Source organism: Neopsephotus bourkii, unplaced genomic scaffold (genome assembly GCF_033783945.1).
Source record: "Neopsephotus bourkii isolate Nb327-2 ecotype Australia unplaced genomic scaffold, CSIRO-AGI_Nbou_v1 NB_1637, whole genome shotgun sequence".
NCBI classification, from domain to species: Eukaryota; Metazoa; Chordata; class Aves; order Psittaciformes; family Psittacidae; genus Neopsephotus; species Neopsephotus bourkii.
This window is the reverse complement of record NW_026902112.1, coordinates 11,336,346-11,358,940: the sequence shown is the minus strand read 5'-3', so window position 1 is coordinate 11,358,940 and position 22,595 is coordinate 11,336,346. Positions and strand designations below refer to the sequence as shown.

General features: G+C 44.0%; 1 protein-coding gene across 10 annotated transcripts in view; it reads right to left on the bottom strand.

The window, feature by feature from the left end:
• ADGRB1 (adhesion G protein-coupled receptor B1) overlaps positions 1–22,595 on the bottom strand; it is a 282,952-nt gene that overhangs the window by 47,423 nt on the left and 212,934 nt on the right. For 6 of the 10 annotated variants that reach the window (XM_061374169.1, XM_061374166.1, XM_061374170.1 and 3 more), the window contains 5 exons: positions 19,952–20,055; positions 18,670–18,765; positions 12,239–12,341; positions 7,926–8,076; positions 3,803–3,872 (listed from right to left, as the gene is read on the bottom strand). In XM_061374169.1, coding sequence (XP_061230153.1) covers positions 3,803–3,872; positions 7,926–8,076; positions 12,239–12,341; positions 18,670–18,765; positions 19,952–20,055 — 524 coding nt within the window. The remainder of the gene's footprint in view (positions 1–3,802; positions 3,873–7,925; positions 8,077–12,238; positions 12,342–18,669; positions 18,766–19,951; positions 20,056–22,595) is intronic. The other 4 variants (XM_061374177.1, XM_061374171.1, XM_061374175.1 and 1 more) reach the window with 1 other exon arrangement.

The window sequence follows — 22,595 nt, the reverse complement described above, 5'->3', positions numbered from 1 at the left end:
CCTGGCCTTGAACACTGCCAGGGATGGAGCATTCACCACTGCTTTGGGCAACCTGTGCCAGTGCCTCAGCACCCTCACAGTAAAGAACTTTTTCCTTATATCCAACCTAAACTTACCCTGTTTCAGTTTGAACCCATCACCCCTTGTCCCATCACTACAGTCCCTGATGAAGAGTCCCTCTCCAGCATCCTTGTAGACCCCTTCAGACACTGGAAGCTGCTCTGAGGTCTCCACGCAGCTTCTCTTCTCCAGGCCTAACAGCCCCAATGTTCTCAGCCTGTCTCCATACAGGAGGTGCTCCAGCCCCTGATCATCCTTGTGGCCTCCTCTGGACTTGCTCCAACAGTTCCATGTAATCATTACCACTCAGTGGCCCAATCTGGCCAAGCAAATGGTAAATATTAAGCATCATCTATAACCTTCCCACACTATTTCTCATCTAGCTGTGTTACAGCTTGGAGACATGGCCAGTCCTTTGACTGCAACAATGCCTTGATGGGACAGGCCTCCATACAGCTACCCAGTTGTCTTTTTACCATTAAAGAAAATCTTCATCCCTTGTACAGATAAAAAGACAGGATGAAGCTAGGTGAAATGTTGCTTAGGGCTCAGGTAGATCATCCTACTGGAGGCTCCTCTCTTGACTTGCTCCACTGCAGTTATCACCTTGGCGTACTCTTCAGATGAATAGTTTCAGTCATTGTGACATAGACAGGTTGTGAATTTCACACCAGCTTTGTCCTGAATCTGTAACACCAAGATTTGTGCTGCAATGCCTTCAATAGTTGCAGCTGTCCCCAGAATGCTCTCATGTGCCATAGATGGTTGTCAGAGTTATTGCCACTGTGAGTGGAATGAGAAAAAGCTGACAGAATAGAATCATAGAATCGTAGAATGGTTTGAAAAGGTCCTTAAGATCACCCAGTTCCAACCCCCCTGCCATGGGCAGGGACATCTCACACTAGACTGTGTCACCCAAGGCTCTGTCCAACCTGGCCTTGAACACTGCCAGGGATGGAGCATTCACCACTTCCTTGGGCAACCCATTCCAGTGCCTCACCACCCTTACAGTAAAGAATTTCCTCCTTATATACAATCTAAACTTCCCCTGTTTAAGCTTTAACCCATTCGCCCTTGTTCTATCACTACAGTCCCTGATGGAGTCCCTCTCCAGCATCCTTCTAGACCCCCTATAAGGATGTTGAGTATCAACTTCTGTGCTCAGCTAAATACCAGAGCCCTACTTTGCCCTAATGCCCATCTCTACAAGAAACCCAACCACTGCTAATGCACTGCTCTTAAAAAAACAGAAATTGCATGGTTGGAGGCAGCTTTAAAAACACTTTGAAGTCCCTTGTGGTTTGTCAAGTCAGCTCTTGTCCCCTGCTTCACAGGGAGGGACGTGTTGTGGCTAATGTCTTTCCTTCCTTCCGCAAGATGAAAACATGCTTTGAAAGACTGACACTGGCCATTTGAAATGACCAATGTATGCCCTGTACTCACCAGAGACAAAGCTAAGATAGCTCCTGAATTCTAGCTCTGAGCTTTGTAACTACATCACACGCTGATGTAATGGCCATAAACCAACAAATGAGCTTCTATCCAGGTCTATATTGTGTTTATATGCCTTCAGCATCAGTCTTAAATCTCAAGTTTTGGAGCTCAGCTCTGCAATTCCTGCTATGTAATGCCGACTTCGCTCTAAAGGAGAGGTAAAACCAAGGGCACACATACTGTAAGTTAGCTTTTATGCCTTTTGAGCAGGAAAACAGGAAGAAACGTGTTCTTCCATCTTTCGGGGCACCCTGCCTAGCTTAATCCACATGAATATTTGTCATGTTTCAAATTGCTGGGACTCACCAGCTTTACCCCATACTGAGCTGCATCATGGAATGGGAACCAAAGAAGGACCAAACTGGACTTGCCAAGGTACAAAGGCTATTTTGGTTATGAGCACCCTGAAAGCAGAGCTAGTAAATGGTGTCACTGGGCTTCAGTGATGAGAGCTGAGAGCACAGGATTCCCTGCCATCTCCTTGGGAAGCCAGCCAGCCTGCTGGCTAGGGAGGCCAGCAGCATCCAGCCCTTGGATTCATGGAGCAACAGAGTCCTTATGGCTGAAAGGAGTCAGAGGATTAGCAGGAAAAGGAGGAGAGCTGCTGTGGTTAAACATTGCCTGGGAACGATGGGAAGTCAGTGCAGCCTGTTGGCCACCTCACTCATGTGTCAATCTGAGAGCGAAGCAGGAGACCAACAGGTTTTGTCACGCATTGGCACCCTTTTGGATACAGCTTGGGAGGGCATTGCTCTGGGGTGAGGAGATGCTGGCACTCCGTGCTACAGGGCAGAGAAATGGGGTGTGCTTTCCTGCACGTTCCTCCCTTCCCTGCCCACATTCTTTTGTGTGGTCAATGATGACCACAAAACTCTAAGATGCCCCTGAAACATTAATGGGGAAGAAGCTATAGAGCTTTTTGCAGCAATTCCCACCAGTCTACAAATAGGAAATGAAGCAGAAATACTTAGGACCTTCCTCCCATTCCCTGGATGCTTGTTCATTATGAATTGTTCTCATGGACTTGCATGAAATGCCAGAAACAGCAGACCCACAGGAAAGCTAAATGGAATTTGGGATCGCAGCAGCACTTCTGAGAACCAGGCCATGTGTTGTCCTCTTCTGAGTCATACAAGAAGCACTGGATCCCTCTCCACTGGGACACCCTGAGCTGGGGCAAGCAAGTCAGGACAGGTACATCCAATGCATCTTGATGCAAGGACAGGCATTTGACAAACTCACCTTCCTGAGCCCTCCGCATCATACAGTAATTTAGACTGCAGTAATCCAGACTGCAAAGCAGAGAAGGCTGCTGTTCTGGCTTCATACTCTCCTGCAATCAAAATGCAAACCCTGGACCATTTGGTTGTGGGTGTGCAGAATGTGGTGGGAATTGAGAAAGAGCAGGGATTGCACATGCCATTTTCTCAGTGGACTTCTCGAACCCTCATCTGTTGCTGATCACATCTCTGCCTTAAACACTGTATATGCAGGCCTAATTTATGGCAACATAAAATATTATCCACATCCATATTAGCCACTATGCATATAATTGCTAAGCTATCTTCACAGCACAGTGAAAAAATAACACTTTCCTGTTGTACTGATACTCAGTTCTGAGTAATTCCAGCTTTCCCTTTATGTATTTTTCACCTCTGCACAGTCTTCCTCTGGTACTTCCACCCCTCATTACTTCCCCCATTAAATGCCAATAAAAGTTTCCCAAAGGCAAATCCTATGGAATTCAGAAAACAGGCAAATTCAGATTGCTTTCCACATCTTGGTTTGAAAACCTCGCTCCTGTTCTGGTGCCTAAACCAGAGCTGAGCTATTTCAAAAATCTGGGACCAATCAAGCAAAGCATTAAATAGATAAACACCAAAGCTATTTTTAACTTTGAAACATCTGAAACTTTAAAAATACCACATTTTCCCCATTATATATATATATATACACATATATATATATATATATAAATAAATCTCTAAGTAGGATACAGTTAGATCGAAGTGCTGTCATGGATGCAGTGGCTAAATCTAACCAGTCCCTGTGAACTGGTGTTTAAAGGAATACACAATCCAGCTTGGCCAGGGCTTGAGGAGGCAGCGAAAGAGGATGGCTCCTTCTTCTGCCATCATCTCACACCAGAATTTAATTGCTACCCTGGATCTTGGGAGTCAAGGACTGGATTATAACAAAAAGGATGGAAGGTGATGCAGGGAGGAAAAGGAAGAACTCCTTTACTCACTAGTTCACGGTGCCGTACCCCTTGGCTTTGGTAAATCCCACAGAAATGGCAACGACCAAGGCAGGGAGCCCTACAGGAATGAAACAAGAGAAAATTGGTCATTTAAGCATATGTGAAGCTCTTCTCCCACTCGACAGCATAATACACCCCATTCTTCCCAGTGTTATTCCAGCACCATCTGTCTCAGCCCGGGTCTTTGACAGAGACTGAATTCAGGACCTTCACAGTCAAAAAGCATGAACCCTTATTACCTCTGCTAATGAAGTAAATGCCATCAGCTGTAATCAGCTCATATCCTGCTGTGGTCTCAGCAGTTGTGTGAGGACTGACAGTACATGTGGATGCATAAAATAGATTTAATTTAGTCTTAGGTACAAAGGCTGGCCAGGAATATATAAAGATGTCTCTTGAAAACGGAATGTTCAGCCACTCAAAGAAGCTAGCAAGGAGACTAAGGGCAATGTTCACTCTTACCATATTGTATGATGAATAAGCTGGGTTCAGATCTCACCCCAAATGAAACAGAGAAAGAGAAGGAAACTGAGCTTCCCCTATCTCAAAGAGTTCCTCTAAGTTTTGGTCCATGATCTACAGTAGAGCAGATCCATCTGAACAGCAAAGGAACAGAGCATCAGAACATCAGGTCTTACTGAAAATAAGGATGCTTCTTGTCTTGCCAGAGACCTGCTCCTCTTTTTTTGTGCTCAAAAGAGGAATAAATTAAGAGAAACAAGCTGCCCTCAAGTAGACACACTTCATTCCAAGTGTCGCAAAGGATGAGCAGGTTGGTCTGTGGCTGGGATGCCACAATGTACATAGTATAATTTATCTTTTCAGAGCATCAGGAGCTAATGGTGCCAGCACAGAATGTTACTTCAAGTGCATAAAGAGGTGAAGCTATTGCCCTGATCCTGCTGCTAGAAGCTCCCATAACATTATAATAAGGAGCATGAAGAAAACCTGCTGATTATTGGCCTAAAACTCATTAAAAGGTTCTGAAATCATTATGTCCTAGAATGACTGGGCACAATCACCACTAGCTAAAGACACCCTATCATGCTAATAGTCTTCTGATCCTTCTTATCCCTGCCATGATAAACTGCTCAGGATCTACGGAGGAGATTGGGTACTTTTCTGGTTCACTAACTCCAGCCCAGTGTTCCCCTTTCCTTATAGAAATGCCTGGATATCAGCTAGTAACATCTGGTTGTTCAGCCATGGAGGTCTCCATGTGGCTTTTTATAGCCCTCCTCCATGTGACGTGATGAATTAAGCTGTCTCAATGTTAAAGATGGGCAAATCCCATTAAGAATTAGCAGGATCAGTAGCCAGCTAGGATTAGTGCTTCTTGACAAGCCCCTAATGCTTGTGCCATAGAGGTCATGGCGGGTGGCTGCAGAAGACGCTGTAGATCGAAGCGATGTGCAGACGCAGCATCCAAACAATAACCCTGCTGGCAAGGTGGTCACTCAGCAATACAAATCATCACCAAATTGATTAATAGTGAGGGTCTGCAGCCAGCTGGGATGTAGAAGCCAAGTTGGCTGGAACATACAGCATTTGAGAGTTATCGTAAAGGGAAGCATTTCTCCTCCCACATGAGATTTCCAAGTACAGCTCGTGCTTGATGAGTCCAAAATCAAGAGGCAGTGGCTTTAAAATATGTCTCTTTTTTCTTTCTTTCTGTTTTTCTTCTTCCTCTTTTTTCCTCCTCTTACTAACCCTCCTTCACACCTCATCTGGGTATATCCTGGGTGCTGTATTCACTGTGATGCCATCAATATGGCATCCCATTGCAAGCACACCAAGGAACCACATGTGAAAGGACTTTTTCAGGAGTAGAGCTTGATGCAAGAGGCCCTGTGAAAGAGGAAAAGTTGGCAAAGACTCCACCAAAAATAGCAACTTGTTCTTTGCAAAGTGCTTCTCTTAGACGTGATAATTATGCAGAAACAGAGACTCAGGCTGTGAACTCATCAGCTTACAGGGACTGGCAAAGAACCAAGCCTGGGTAGGAGCCCCAGCTTGTGCTGAAAATGGAGCTGTACAAGCAGTATTAACTGAAGCTGGTAGCTATGCCATGGTCGCTAAGCCAGACAGCATCATCTTATGTGCTGTATTCCTCTGTCTTGGGAGACCTGTTAATGGTCAAATCACAGTTAGATGTGATTAGATTGGAAAAAGAATAATAACTTTCAATCTGGTTTCTGATTATTTGAAAGAAAGTTATTCCTAACTGGTCTATTCCATACACTGTGGGTGGTTTGTATCAGCCTCCTAGGTTGCCACTCGTGTAGTCACAAGCAAGGTTTTAAGGGCTTTCTGCAGAAAGTGAATTGTACCTTCACAATTCCAAATAAATACATTAGAAACCTGTTTCGAAGAGTTTTGAAGTGAATTTTACATTCACAATTCCAAATAAATACGTTAGAAACCTGTTTCAAAGCGTTTTATATTGTCAGGTCAGAGATGAATCAGACCGCATGCTCCTCATATCCAATAAGTACCAAGAACCATAAGTATTATGAACTGAAGACCCACTCAGAGCCTGAGTTTTTGTGGAAATTGTGGTTGTAAAAAGACTGACAAATTATGTCTTCTTTACTGGGGCTAAATATGATGAATGAATTGTTTCTAAGGAACACTTTGTCTGTCTGTTCTAAATAATAATATGAAAAAAAAAAAACTCTAATTGCTAAAATCTCTCTTCTGGAAAGGCAAAGTCACATACCCAAGAGGAGAACAAAAACCCAGCGAACAAACCTCACTGCTGATAAAAACCATTGTGGCTTCAATGAGCTACAGCTGACAGCAGCTGAGAACTTGGCAAAGATGGCTCAAACAAGGGCTTAGAGAAATGCTAATACACAAAAGGGGGAAAAGGGGGAGAATCATCCCATGACAAAATGAATTGTGCTAATTATTTCAGATTATGCTCTTTAAAACATCTTTTTGGCCTCTTTCCTCTGAGAAGTGCCATTAATCCCAACTCTACAACAGGATGCTAAATATCAGAAATTCCCTTGCTGCCTCCATAGGCAAGAGTGCTCCTTATTTCTTGTCCTAACCTTTTTGAAATGGTTATTATACATCATTTATCAGCCAGCGCATCCTAGCTCAGAGATGACTACATTTTAATAGCAGTGCAAATTATGCTTCTACACATGTAGAGCATTGGGGTGGTTTTAATCTGTACAGACTACAAATGTGAAAGCTGCTCATCCAAAATTCCCTTGGCTAACACACCCATCTGTCCCAGCAATTACAAACCAGGAAAAAAACCTTTTTATTACCTAGAAAAGCTATTAGTCTGCATTCAATATCCCTGATGTTCCTTGAGTTGCAGTTTGTGCATGATCACGTTCATGAACACACGAATATTCATATGCATACTTTGCATGTATGTAGCTGTGCACCTGCTACACACTACATTTCAACAAGACAATTAGTTTTCTGGCTATAAGCAAAAGCTAAGAGTGCAAACTTAAAGGGATGCAGGTGCTGGAAGGAGGATGGCTCTTGATGTGCTGGAATAAATCACATCAGGGCTCTTTGTAAGCATCAGAAATACTTTGCCTGGGGTGAAGTGACAGACTTCAGTAGTAAAACGAGACACTAATACAGCTCAGATGCACAACGCTTTCTCTCTCCGTTTATCCTTCTCATCTGCTTGCTTTTGAGCAACTTTTTGTTCAGTTGCTTCTTTCAAACACGTTTGTTATTGCTTTGAAAGGGCAGGTTATGTGTTTGTGTTTGTTTTCGACTACAGAATGCATCATTTAAGGGTAATAAATTAAACATATGGAAAAGGGAGAAAAATTAGTTACAAGCATCTGCACCAGTCTCGGTTTATTTGTCTACAAAAGGCCCTGCTGCCATAGAGAGGATTTCAGAGCTTGCTTCACTCCGGGTTGCACATAGAAGGAGACAGAGAAAGCAAGAAAGAGACCCAAACCCAGGAGAAACCACCCCCAGCACTCCCTTTGAAAACTCAGCCACTCTTGACTCATCTCTTTTGTGTGACAGGACTTAATGCTCTTGCTCACACTGCCTTTAACCATTTCAGCCCTGCTTGACATCCCTGAAAGCACTGAAAGCTTCTCCTCAGACCCAGCATCCTCACCCCATCCAAGACACAAGAAGCGCTTGCGGATGATGCGGTTCCGTAACCGGCCTGTCACGGCCATGTAGGACTGCCAAGCCTCGGTCAGCACCCAGCAGAAAGAGGAGAGGAAGAAGAAGTGCAAGAAAGCCGCCACCAGCGTGCATATCACCTGGAGAGAGGAGGAAAGGAGGACACGTGAGAGGAGCAGCAGGCGGAGAGAGCAGTGGGCAGGAAAGCAGAAGGTGCAGGGAGATGCTTCCAAACCAGGCTCTGGAAAGCAAAGTCATGAAGATCAAGACACAAAAACACATTTTAGGAAGAGGCAGCCTCCCCCACAAGGTTTGACCTAGGAAAGGACTAAAGCGTTTGCTTCACATTTAAGTACTTCATGGAAATTGGCTGCATGAGCTCTATGATAAACCCAGAATTAACACCTCTCCTGAAGTCTGATCCTGCATCCCATCCTGGTGCTTTCTTGACTTCAACAACATATATTTATCCTCCAAATGATCAAATCCATTGTCACAATTCTTTTGGGGAAGTTGGAGCAGTTAGGAAGTCGTGCACCGACCTCAGCTCAAAAGGTTTCCAAAGCACCATGTTGTTGGCAGCTGAGCCATAAAATGAAATCAGAGGAGGGCAATTTAGATGGTGCCCCTGCCAGGGAAGGATTGTTATGTGAAAGAGTTAAGCTGTGAGAGCCACGGCTGCCAGGGGCTGGTAAGGACAGCAAACATGAGTGGTGCATAGCTGTACAAGGGTATATAACTAACTAACAGACAGGGGGAAAAAAAGTTAAGGGGAAAAAAACCCTACATTAGAAAGAATTTCATCATGGTGAGCTCTACAACTCATTGGGAAATCTCTCAAGGGAAGTGCAGGGAGCTTAAGCCATTTAAAATTAAAGTGGGGAAAGTACTAGCAAATGCATTATGAAGAACAATCCTGTAGTGCCAGGGAGATGGACTGGAAAGCTGACAAGCTCGCCTTTGTTTTTAGCTCAGCAAGGCCAAATCCTTCACTGGTGCAAATTGGTGCCGCTCTGTTTAACTCTGCCAGTTTTCCACCATCTGTGAGTTGGAAACCGTGAATCAATGTACACAATGATAGAAAGAAACTCCAAGCAGCTCCCAAGGAGGAGGGAGAGCAAATAAGACTTTAAAAGTGACTCTTGATCGGATGCAAAATGGTTTAAGACATTCAGACCAAGGGGAGGGGGAAGTTTGTAGTGAAGAATTTCTCTGCTTTGAGTTCTATCAGGAAACATGGACTTTGGGTTTACGATCAGTGAACCTTCCTCTTTTTTTCATCCACCAGCATCTTTTAACACCGAGCTCTCATGCATGGAGTGTCTTTTATCCTGATTTTATTGGATTGCTCTCAATTCATACACTGGCAGAAAATGATGTTATCAGAAGCTGTGAATAAAAGGAAGACTGTGTGTCCTTTGAGACAGGAACTGTCTTTTTTTGTTCCATATTTGTATTTGACATCAAAACCCTTGGTACTTTGCTTATAAATGGATTCTGGATAACAGTTCAGCACAAATAAGACAACTCAATATGATAATTTCCATTTTTACATGTGAAAAGGTGTTTGCTATTCGTAGGCTTACAGCCCTACATAAAACAGTCACACAGGATGCTTTCTGGAATGTATTTTAGGAGACTGTTATTTTAGAATACCAGATAAAACACTGTTCATTTTACCATTCTGATTTTGTTCTGCCCAGTTTGTCAGCAGTTTGTAAAGGGGAGAAAAAACCCTTTGCTTTCTAATTTTACACCAGAGAGATATATTTTCTGGCTATTTTAGTCTTAATTGGGTAGTTTTAATAGGCAAGGAGGAACACAACAGACGTATGCACATCTCAGCTGGGCCAGTATAAACCCATTTGCTGAAACCAGGATGCAAACTTGGCCAGATGATGGGCAAACACATATTTGTTTCTGCTACCTCTGCTTCAGGTTTTTCCTGCCTTGTAAGGATAAAAAACCCAACTCCATGAAGGCCAAGCACTGGGATATGATGTCCCAAGCTGCTACTAAAAGATTGAGCAGAGCTTGTCAGTCTGTCAAGGCCATTAGCCCTTGTTTTCCTTTAAGAGGAGAAATCAGTTTCCTTGCAGCATGTAGCTATGCCTTTGAGATATGGCCAGTTCGTGCAGCATTCATTTCTTTTGTATCATGTTATTGCTGACTGTAAGTTTTTAGCCTTTTCCCAGGCCTTTCATCTTCAAAAAGCTTAGTAAATCCAGGCATGGAATCTTGCCTTTGAGGTTACATGGATGAAAATCAAGGGAAAATTTGGCATTTCCAGGGCAACGAATACCATAGAAATTCTCCCCTCGTAACTGTAATTATAAATCAATCACAAACATCTTAATATGTTCCATTATCAATAATTGAATGTGAATAATATCTTCATTTACACGCTTTGGTCTCTTTTCTGTATAGTTTTCTTTCTCTGTTCCCTTCTAGAGACTGTTTACTAGATGGCTGAGAGGAAATCCAAGAATAACCTTTCTATTTATGGTGTTTCATGCATATGTATGTGCAAAGAGCTAATCTGCCGCATGCAATCGCAACCGGGAGCTTTGAATCCCCACTGACAGTGAACACCCAGAATCATGTGAGAAAAAGCACAGGGGAGAACCTGGGATAACAACCGTGCTCTGAAGGAGGTGGGAGAGCATGAAGATATCTGCCTCTTGTCCTAGGGTGAAGGAGTATAATCAAAGAGTGGGTCCAGCCATGGTTTGCCATGCTAAGCATCGCTCTGTATGTCTTCTTATGGAAAGAAGCTCCTAGCACACACTTGGAGTTGCAGACAACACACCCTGGTAATCAAGAGTTCAGCTCATTCTTTCTCCGTTTCTTTCCAACCATGTTTGCCGTGAGACACAGCTTTGCTTTGCAAAGTTAGCTTCTGAAGGGCATGTTTAATAGGTGCAAGGCTGTCTGGCTGCATGTCTGCACTTCTTTGCACACATACGACTCAAGCAGCTGTAAAACTTTTCCTAAAACAATGTACCCTTAACCTGAAGGGCCCTCCATAGAAATGAATCCCTGTGATTCATTAAACCTTAGGGCTTCTCTTCAGCAACACTTCCAGAAGTGACAACATGTTCTGGCTGCCAAAGCAGAGGCTGGAAAAAATTGACTGGTCACTGGTTACTGTTAATTAAAACCTACATTTTGACTTCTGAGGGAAATTTTGGCAGCAGGAGTAGTGAAGGACACTTCTTGCTTCGCTTTTCTATTTAGTGGAGTTAGGAACGGTTGGAGCACTTGGGGAGATGGGAAAATGTACGACAGGGAAATATTAATCACAGAATCACAGAATGGTTTGGGTTGGAAAGGACCTTAAGATCACCCAGTTCCAACCCCCTGCCATGGGCAGGGACACCTCACACTAGACCAGGTCACCCAAGGCTCTGTCCAACCTGGCCTTGAACACTGCCAGGGATGGAGCATTCAGCACTTCTCTGGGCACCCTGTGCCAGCGCCTCAGCACCCTCATAGTAAAGAACTTCTTCCTTACATCTAACCTGAACTTCCCGTTTCAGTTTGAACCCATCACCCCTTGTCCTGTCGCTACTGATGAAGAGTGCCTCTCCAGTGTTAATGGTAAGCACTGATTTGTTATGCCAGATACCAATGAGGAAACTGAAAGTGCTTTGGCTGGAGGAAAGTCATACAGGCAGTACACACCTCTCCAGCTGGGTCTGTAATGTGGGAAGGCATGTATGTGAAACTGCTGCATGTGGCTTGACAATCCATGCTACGCCTTTACTACTGAAGTCACACTGATCTGCAGCAAGGCTCTCACAGTCCCCAGCTCTGCAGCATGTACAATGCCTCTGGCAATGCTTCCTACCCCAAGAAAGGTGGTTTTTGTGGCTGTGTACATTAACATCTGCCAAGTGCTTTAAGCTCTGAGTATAAAAGTTGGTGGAGAAATAAACGTAAAGCTGAGAGATGTTTGTTTGGAGTGGTTTGGTTTTTTTTAAACATTTTCTCAATCTTCCTCTGTAATTTTTTGACCATAAAACAGTTAAAGCCTTTGCAAATAACCACGTTTCTTTCCTGTGCCATGTGCCAGCTACTCTAGGCAGATAGTCAAAAATATCACATTGGTTTGAATCAAAGCCCCGAGGATGCTGACAAATTCTCCACAAGAAAATTGAAATGTGCCATTTAATCGTAGCTTTGACATGTTGCTAATGAACAGATGGAGGAAAAATGAGGAAGTGCTGCCTGAATGGATTATTTCAGTGCTAAATCAAGGGGAAAAGCAAACAAACAAACAAAGCTCGACTGATCTCCTACCTTGTTCCGGGTCTGGGTCTGTCCGATCAGGATGAGGGCGTTGGAGGAGATGATGGATAGGCAGAAGTTGATAAGAATGACAGAGCGCTCTGAGCGAATATACCTGCAGCAAGAGAAGATGAGGAGGGGGATCCACCTTGTTACAGCTTGCATTAAGTTACCTCAGGAAAGCATCAGCCAGGCTCTACAGAAAGGCCATGGTAAGAAATTGCCCATTTCCTGCAGATCTTGCATGTTAAACAGACAAGAACAAGGGGAAAAGGGAAGGGGAGAGCTTGGGTGCTCAGCCCATAGATCTCTTTATTCTCCCCCATCAATGCTTGGAGTTATGAGCAGGAGTAAACAAACTAGTGGCCAGTCTGGTCCTTAGTCTGAGCCACTCCTAAACCAGTAGAGTTCTGCAAGTCTTCTTCAGCTCTGCTCACTTGAAAGGGGGCTTGAAAAGGAGCTCAAAAGAAAACATACAGGCAACACATGGAAAGATTCCCAAATAAGAAGAGCCACAGGCATGCTGGCGATGAAAGCAGATTACAAATGCATGCACCTCCACAACAAAGTGCTTGTGATTCAGCATTCCCCTTTGTTTAACCTAGCAAGCCATCCTGAAGTGATAAGTACTTGTGGCTTTTTTCCTCCCCTCCCACAGATAGAGAGGTTTAACACTTCTCAAAACTAGGCCAAATATATAACTGCAGCTGTGGGTCTGTGGCACTGGGGATCCAAGTTAGGAAGCTGTTGCCTTCAGCACCTTGCAGGAACAAGCTATTTGTCACTTCTGATTTGCGATGTGCAGCACAGCACCAACGTGCTGCTGGGGTACGTGCACACCGATTAACTCAAAGCACTGGATGCGGAGGGAAATATCTTTGAAGGCACTTTTATGTCCCTAATAAAATTAAAAGGGAATTGCAGAAGTGCAAGTCCTGAAGGACTGAATTTAGGACCTGGCCGTAGCAACGCTTACACACGTGAATCAGCTCAGTTGATTCGGCCTGAATACCAGATGAGTGAAGAGTAGATGCTGATGCTTGGAGGAATTAGAAACAGATCTATTAATCAAGCAACTCATGCCTGGAGGCTAATGCAGGATTATTTCCTATATTCCAGCACATCAACTATTTATATTGGGAATTTAATTTCATTAACTAATTTAAGCAAGAGTGAGTTGGTCGTGCTTTGGTTGCAGAGTTTTGAGCTTCTGATTAGGTGGGCAGGATGAGTTAGTGCATGTGTGCTCTGCCAAGGGTAAATCTGTGCTTTAGACCTACTAAAGGCTGCAAAATGATTTTCATTTCACTCTGAGTTTTACCTTCAAACAAACATGAAACTTGAGGATTTGGTTTCCTGGTAACTGATGTGAAGTAATCTCAACTTACACTTAAGTCTGTTGGAAAGCTGGTTTACAGGTAGCTCTCCCCTTAAACTCACCCAATTCCAGACCAGACTAGCCTTCCAGCTCAGCTAGAAACTGGGTTTGCTGCCTGCAAAACAAGCCTCTGGTTCCTTGCATGCCAATCTGATCCCAAATTCTGCCATTTCATTGGGCTCAGTACTATGCTGTGTATCACCTGGATTCTATTCCATTTGTGGCTGGAGAGTACCAAGCCATCAATCTATGATTTGATGGTATGAAGTAAAACAACAAGTCTCCAGTCAGCAGCTCCTAGGGGATAGAAAGGGAGATTTGGACTCTGTCCTGGTGGGAATGAAATGTAATAAATCTGTGCAGCAACACTATGATCTAACTGGCATTAGTGTGAACTTCAAAAGTCTCCTTTGGTCAAAAAAGGTAAGAAATCAGTTGATCGTAAGTATAGACTGTATGTAAATATAAGGGAAGACAATCCAGTTGTCTTTAGACATTTTCCCCCATTAAAAAAGCCTTTCCTTTCTCCATGCTTCCTATGGAGAGTCCATCCTCTTCCCCAGATCCCTGAACCTCCAGAGAATGAGATGTGGGCTGGCAATGTGTAGAATCACAGAATCAGAATAATTTAGGTTGGTGAAGAAACTCTCGAGTTCCCAGTGCAATCTCTGCCCCAAAATGGGCTAATTTCATAGTCAGAGCAGCTTTCTCAGGGCCTTGTCCTATCAAGTTTTGAAAATCACCAAGTGCAGAAATGCCACCACCTCTCCTGGATGATTTCTTACAGTGCTGAACTGCTCTCATTGTGAAGGATTACTTTTCTTTACAACCAGTTGGATTTTTTCCTGCTGCAGCTGGTGCCCATTGACCTTTCACTGTCTACCTCTGCAATGTGTTTGACTTCTCTGTGACTCCTTCATAACAACCTCCTCCTCTCCAGGTCTTGTTTTCTTTGCTTCCATTTACACCACATCCTCCAGCTCCCTGGACTTGCTGTGTGACCTCTTTTCTAGGTGGGGGCTCAAGGGTATCAGATGTGGGTGTCAAGCAGAGAAGAATATTCAATTCTCTTGATCCCTTGGCTATATTCTTGCTTATATAGCCCACTAATGCTGGCCTTCATTGTTGCATGGGTGCAGTGCTGATTCATTTCCACAACACTGCCCACTAGAACCTGCAGACCCTCCCCTCTAGAGACATTTCCAAGCCAGTGAGTCCCAGCTCACCCTTCTCCATGCAATTATTCTGTCCCAGGTGTAGAAATGTGCATTTCTTTGTGTTGTAACACTTCTCCAGCCCATATCTCCTGTTTGCTGAATGGTAGTGCTGGTTTGCAGCAAATCAGTGACTCTTCCCAATTTGATGTCATCCACAAACCTGCTGAGGGTGCATTTTTCCCCATCAACCAAGTTGCTAAAGAAGACATTAAACAAGATTTGGAATAGTATCAACCCCTGTCAGATGTAACTACTAAGCAGCTCCTGATTAGATTTCAAAACATTGACCATTACGCTTTTAAGCCTGGATGAACTATATCCACCTATTAAGGCACTTCGGAAGCTGCTAATGCAGTGCAGTTTCCTGGTCTGGATACAAAGACATTATGGAAGACTGTGTTAATGGCCTTTGTAATGTCAAAATGTACAACGCTTACTTCTCTCCACGGTCCATGCAACCAGACATCCCATCACAGAAGGGAAACTTGTCAGCCAACTACAACCTATCCTCAATAGATCTGCACTGTCTATTCCAAATCACTTTTTTGTCCATCATTTTGTCTGGAAATAACCTTTATAACTACTTGTTCCTTAATCTTCCTAGGGGCTGTGAGTATGCTGACCAGCCAGTTGTTCTTTGGATCCTCCTCCTTGCCCTTTTTAAGGATGCGTTTAACATTTGCTTTCTTCCATTCATCAGGAACTTCCCCAGATGGTAAACAGTGGATCCACCATAACACCAGCCAGCTCCCTCAACACCCTTTATGCATTCCATTTGGTCCCATGGACTTGCAAATGTCCAGCTTGCTTGAACCATCGAGGCATAGAATACCAGGTCAGAAGGTGACCCTAAGAATGATCTGATACAACCTCTCTTGGCAGAAAAGGTCCTCAGCTCTCTTCCTTGGCAGTGGGTTGTATTTTCTTTCCCAGGTTCTGCCACTAGGTACAGGAACTTGGGTGCCTGGGAGCAAACCTTGACAATAGAGCAAGGCAACAAAGGCACTGAGTACCTTCACCCTTTCTACTTCCTTCTCCATCAGGCTACTTGCCCCATTCAACACTGGGCCAATACTTTCCTGGGTAATCCTCTGGACATACTTACAGAAGCCCTTATTGATGCCTTTCACAGCGTGTACCAGTTTGAAATGCAGCTGAGGTCTGACCTTCCTGATTCAACCCTGCATTCCTGGGCAATGGTTCCATAGTCCGCCTTGGTAGCCTGACTTGGGTGCCAACCATTACCTTGCTATGTTTCATCTCAAGCAGAAGCCTCCTGTTACGCTAGGACAGCTTCTTTCCATCTCCTTCCATTCTCCAACACAGGATGCTCCACAGAAACAAATCACCATTAGTATCCATCTCCTCTGGCCAAGGAAGTGAGGAAATCATATCAGATAGGGAAAAAAAAAAAACACAGAACTTGATGCGTTTTGCCAGTGGAAAGGTCTCCATCAAAGGCAGAGCTACTCCAGGGTGCTTTCTTGCTACACCTTGGTTGATTCATGCCTATTTATCAAAATATGTTGGAAGCCATCAAAGCAGGGGAGAACTTACTGCACATTTAGGGAACTTCTGCTGTGGCCTGTGTCCTGCAAGATGTGGGGAAGCCACTAGCAAACCGAGACAGATGGAGGTGGGAAAACCCCACAGTCTGTCTCTTTGTCCCCATTATGCTCCCTTTCTCTCCATAAACACTGAGTCACCTCTTGCTTCCTCACGCTGTGTACACACATCCTTCTCTGCACAGTCACTTCCTGCTGTCTCTCATCAGGGCCACTGAGTAACTCAGCATCTCCGGCAAAGGCCGAGCTGCCGGGTTTAAAGCAAGTGTTAAAAGCCCCTTGAGAGCTCATTGACAAGCACTAAATCAATCCTCAGGCTTCAATGGGCAGGGAGTGAGAAAAGCTCATGCTGATAACTTTCAGCGATGCAGCATTCACTGGAAAAGGTCTGCCGTGCCCCACATGCTGATGGGCTGGTGGAAGAGCTATTCGATAGCAAGCATTGATCTCCATGCTATAGAAAGGTCACTGACTCCAGAGGCTGTTGAGCTGCAATGAGTTCCAGGATGGAAAACACATTGGGACACTCCTGAAATACCAACATTTCAAGGAGCTGTTTAAAGGCAGTGGTACAACCCAGAACTTAAAGGAACTAAGTTATTTCAACTGTTCTGACCCTTGAATAGTTCATTTTCTCCCCTGGTTTTCATTTTCCTGTCAGTTTTCAAGAGGGAAGATATTTTTCTCTCAATTTCCCTTATTTTTCTGCATGAGTGGTGCAGCACGTGGCTCGCAACACAGACCCTGTCTCCAGCTGTGACCCAGGACAGCCATCACTGACAGATAACAAGGTCACTCCACTTCTATGGCCACTGTGTCACTGACCTCTCTGTTGAGACTGCTAATCAGGCTAGCAATGTGCACCATCTGCAGCAGAGATTTTGCAGCCATCTGTCTACTGGGAACTGGAGTAAGTCCACCAACAGGCCACCAACAGCCGTCTAACGGAAACAACTTCCAGTTTTCAACTAGGCTGTGCCAAGTTGGCTGTGTCTGAAGTGATCGTTTGCATCAGAAAGCTCATGCCATTCATGCCGATGGCTGAGTAGGTGCCACTGAGAAGCAACCATTATTTGGGGGATTTGGATGGGAAGGGGAGGGTAAATTCATTTCCTCTCTGATATGCAGCCCAAAGATGGGATCACCTCTCTTTTACTCTGCCCCCCTTTTCTTCACCGTGTTCCTTTCCCTCTTTTCTTCCCGCATCCTTTCTTTCTTCCCCATGTATAAACAAACCCTAGCTGGGCAAAAATCTGGGAATGTTTCCAGATTGTCAGCCTCAGTGAGCTTATTCATCAGAAGTGTTTCATACTCAAGCTGAGTCTATGTATGCATGTTCCAGATGCCTTTGTCCAGAGGTCTGAATGGGAAAATTCCCAGCCAAAGCTCCCTGAAACAGCTGAGCTCTGGTGAGTGCTCTCCACAGAAGACCAGGCACTTGGGGCATAAGGAGTTTCTTCCCTAGTGAAAAAGAATGACTTTATACTCTTTTAGCAACAACAACTGATCCCACTTCTAAGCTGCTCCTCCAGCCATTGTCTATCATGCTATATAGCACCTAGGGCAAAACAAAATGGGAGCCAGGAGGTAATGTTGACTTGAATATAATGTTCCTGAGACCATTAATAGGACAGCACATTCATGTCCAGAAGCTATGCCTAAAATAAAAAGGACACACAGAGCGCTCAGGGCTCAGCCACGGGAATGCTGTGAAGTTTAGGAAACATGGAAACATGATCTACAGAGAAGGGATGGAACAAACTCAGCGCACCAAAGAGAAATTCTGGAGATCACTTGATCATGCTTAACAGATATTTACACAGAGAGACTTAGGATAGAGAGCCCTTTAACCAAGATATAGCTGGTCTCAGGATCACTTGGAAATGCATGTCCATCCTTGGCTAGCTCAGAAATGCCCATTCAAGCCTCCCATAAACATGTCCCCCCCGTTCATGCTGATCATTTTGGGCATAGGCATAACACAAAGGCTGGAATGTGAAATTAAAGAGAGTGTATTTTAAACAACGCAGGCAATTAACTTTACTGTCCTCAATAAGAGTTAATATTGAGGGGCACACTCCTGGAAGACAATACGTTGTGCTGTTATTCCAAATGACTCTAGGATGCTCCAAACTTATTCAACCTCATGTCTGAACTTGGTTTTCAGATCCTGAACTTGTTTCTGATAAGAAAGAGAGGGTGAGGCTCGAACACTTGCTCTTTAGTCTTCTATCCTAACTTTCCACTTGATCCTGACACCAGTGACACCAGTAAGTCACCTACCAGCGCTGCCCAGTGTTGCCCAGCCTTAGGAAAAGCAGGAGAGGACAAGGACTTGAGCACATCCAATGATACCCCAGGCACGGAAAAACCTGAGTTCTAGATAAACGTTATTATGATCAGTCTTCAGCTTGTAGCACTTGCTATAATTAACTAACCACTATGCACTGTCACAGTATCAACAAAAAAGATGCATTTTTGCTCATTTTTCACTCTCTTGTTTTCTTTCCTACATAAAAAGGCAGAAAAAAGTTATCTCAAATCACAACTCTCAACTGAATTAACCCTTTTCTTTCTGTTAAGAAGAATCAATTGGTGAAATAAGAGCCTCAGACTGGTCCCTTCCCTCAAAAGGGTCACCAATAATGTCTAAACAGTATATTCTCCGTAGCTACTCCATTTCAATTTCACAATCATGCACCTGGTTCTGATTTTCTTGGGTTTCTTTAGCTTAGAGTTCTGAAGCTCTCAACACTTTTGCCATGAATTTAGGAAAGTTGTGAGTGTCATACATAAACTCAGACCTTGCTCAGTGTAGTTCAGGGTGAGAAACCTTTGCACACCTTGATTCCTCCAGCTTATACAGTCCACCAAAACATATCTAATAGGGGCATGGACCAATGTGGGCCTTTGTTCAATAAAACTTTGCTACTAAATCAGTCCAGCCTCTATAAATGATGCAACTTAAGGTTACACCTGACCTGCTTATAGGTGTACAGGAGCTCTCTGCAATGGGATGTACTGAGGAATCCCATATGCATCAGAAGCTAAAGGCAGAATGTGGCTAAGAGGTTATTTAGTTAGAGCTAGTTAGAGAGTTATTTAGTCCATGTGGTTTATCATCCTTAAAGCTCCTGAAAAGCACTGTCATTTCTTCAGGCCAGATGTTTTCATAACGGGTCACAGATATTTTAATGATATCAAAGACCCAACTGGGAATACCTTGGAGCAATACCAGGAGGCAGTGTGTGTCCACTTCTCCATGAACAAGGTTTCCTGGGGTATACAAAGGCATCTAAACCAGCATGCGGCTTTTGAAAATGAAACAATGCAACTACATGGGGTCATGGCTCTAATTGCACTGTACTAATTTCTCTGGCATTAGAAGGGAAGAATAATGCCAACTAAGCCACCATAATGATTTATTGCAGGACCCACTCATTACCAAACGGTTCTTCCTCAGGCACCAGACACCCAAAACCAGAGAGGAAAACCTTCAGGATCCATGCAGGTCAAACGACAAGTTACTTTCCCCAACAAGAAGATAAGAGAATGAAAGCCATACCTCCAAACAGAGACATAAATGATAATCAACAGCAAAAGTGTCAGCGAAGATACTCCACAGCCTACAATTAATGTGACAGAAGGGACCAGCACCTTTTCCATGTTCTGAAAGAGAAAAAATAAGGCATTAAAAAAAAAAAAAAGAAAGAAAAAGAAAGAAAAGGAATGCACAAAACCAAGAAGATGCTCAGGACCAGCTCAATTTCATGGCAAGAAATTTCCTCCTAATTTTCTATGTGTCAACTCACCTGATTTTCACATGCACGGTATGGACAAATACCAGGATCTATTTCTGGTTGACCCATCCTTTTTGAGGACCTTATTCTGGTCCCACACACACCAGTGTTAAGTCTGGGTGACAACTCTCATACTGATATCAGGGAAGGTGAGTAAAAGATGTGGGTTGCAAAAGAAGGATCAGGCCCTTCATGTCCAGTGTGAAAGTATGAAGATAACTAATGAAGCAACAGCAAAAGGCAGTGCCCACACTAGACCCATTACAAATGAGCTCATCTGGGAACAGTGGTGATGAAGGTTAGAGAACGAAAACATGGTAAAAATCTTTCACCAACTACAAATATCCACCCGGAAAAGCAGGAGACGAAGCAAGCAAAGGAAAACCAAGATGTATATCCTCCCCAGGGACCCAGCATCAGTTTATACCATCCATCACTGCATTGCTCTTACACTACTACACAAGGCTTTTCTTCATATGCAGGGCTCCTTACTGGAAAGTCTGGTTCTCATTTCACGGAATCATAGAATCACAGAATGGTTTTGGGTTGGCAAGGACCTTAAGATCATCCAGTTGAATCCCCTGCCATGGGCAGGCACACCTCACACTTGGCCATGTCACCCAAGGCTTTGTCCAACCTGGTCCTGAACATTGACAGGGATGGAGCATTCACCACTTCTCTTGGCAACCTGTGAGAGCTCCTCACAGTAAAGAACTTCTTCCTTATATCCAACCTGAACTTCTGTTTTAGTTTGAACCCATCACCCCTTGTCCTAACACTAAAGTCCCCCATGAATAGTCCCTTTCAAGCACCCTTGTAGGCCCCCTTCAGATATTGGAAGGCTGACATCTAAACACATGGATATGCTAATCATCAGCACTTGCAACATCAAGAACAACCACACATGCTGTAACCTCATCTGATCTAGTTCTCTGCATCATTGGGACTGTGTAACTAGCTAATATCTGCCAGACTAACATCAGTAAACTCCCCCAGTTCTCAGCTTAGAAATGAGGATCTGGATCCCAGTTGGTTTGCTCTGCTGCAGGCTTTTTTCCTGGCATGTTTCTCATTTCCACATCACTGATCTCTGCTGGCATGAAGGCAGAGAAGCTGAGACCCACAGTGCAACAGACACATGAGAACCCTCTATTTAGAGTGATTAGGCAGTATGCAGAGGTGTGGGAGCACAGTCAGGGCTGTCATTAGACTGGCGCAGTACCAACACCTATCACTATAGCCATGAAGATGAGATGGTTTCTGACATAGCAAGGCCTTAGCATAGAGAAAGCAAAAAGCAATTACACATGGATTTGGGAATGGAACAGGCAGTTCTCTAAGGAGGTGTCTACGTTTTGTTGGCAGGTATGAGGCTGTTCAACCTGAACCTCCAATCAGTGAAATGCCATGAAGCTTAGGCGACTGCAGCTCTGTTCCAGGCTACTGAGCCTTCTGCAAAGCAAAATATATTAGGCAAGGCACATGTGCCATGTTTATATGGAGTCTGGCCAGCTCAACACATGGGCAAAGCGAGTATGTGCCCAGTGCCCACAGCCAGTAGAGGTTTAGTCCACAGAGCCCACCATGAAGAACGGAAACAACCCCGATATAAAGGGATCTGAGGTGAATAGCCTCTGAAGTCCAAAGGGCTGGGGAAGGTCCCATTTACTTGCTTATTTTGACCTCTCACATTTTGAATCTCATTGACAGGGGAAATAAAGGAGCAAAACTTTCACCACTCTGCTGCAGTGAACCCCATAGGAGCTATTGGGAAGGCTGGTACAAGAGCTTTAGGCATTTTTAGTTCTAAAAGGGCCTTTCAGTTCTCAAAAGGGGCCTGTAGGAAAGATGGGGAAGACTTTTTTAGCAGGGCTTGTTGCAGCAGGACAAGGGGTGACCTATGATCATAGGCAAAATTTAGCAACACATTCACTGGATTGAATGCCCAACTGGCATAGGTACCCAAAGGAGTAAAAGTTGATTGAGGGATCTTTACTGAATGCAAACTAGCTACAGAACAGACCTGAAACTGCACTAGAATGTGGTGCTACCTTTCTACAATGTCCCCTCCTTTCTAATCACATCAGCTCTGACACTTCACTACATGCATGCCAGTGCATCTTCCTTGAGTTTACTTTGTGAAGCAGGGGGCTAAGAACTCTCCAGAACTACGCCATAGATACATACAAAGGGTTTGGATGCCAATGATAATTCAGCTTGCTGAAGATATGGAACTGGATATATATGAAGTTATGGAACTGGAAAGCAGTATCTTAAGTCCTTTTAATTACCAGTAATGGTGCAAAAGCTCCAAGAATAATATGGTGATGAGCCTCACCAATCCATCCAGCAAAGTTGCCCCAATCTAGACTTCCCAAAATGCTCACGGAAAATGTCTCAGTTCCCATG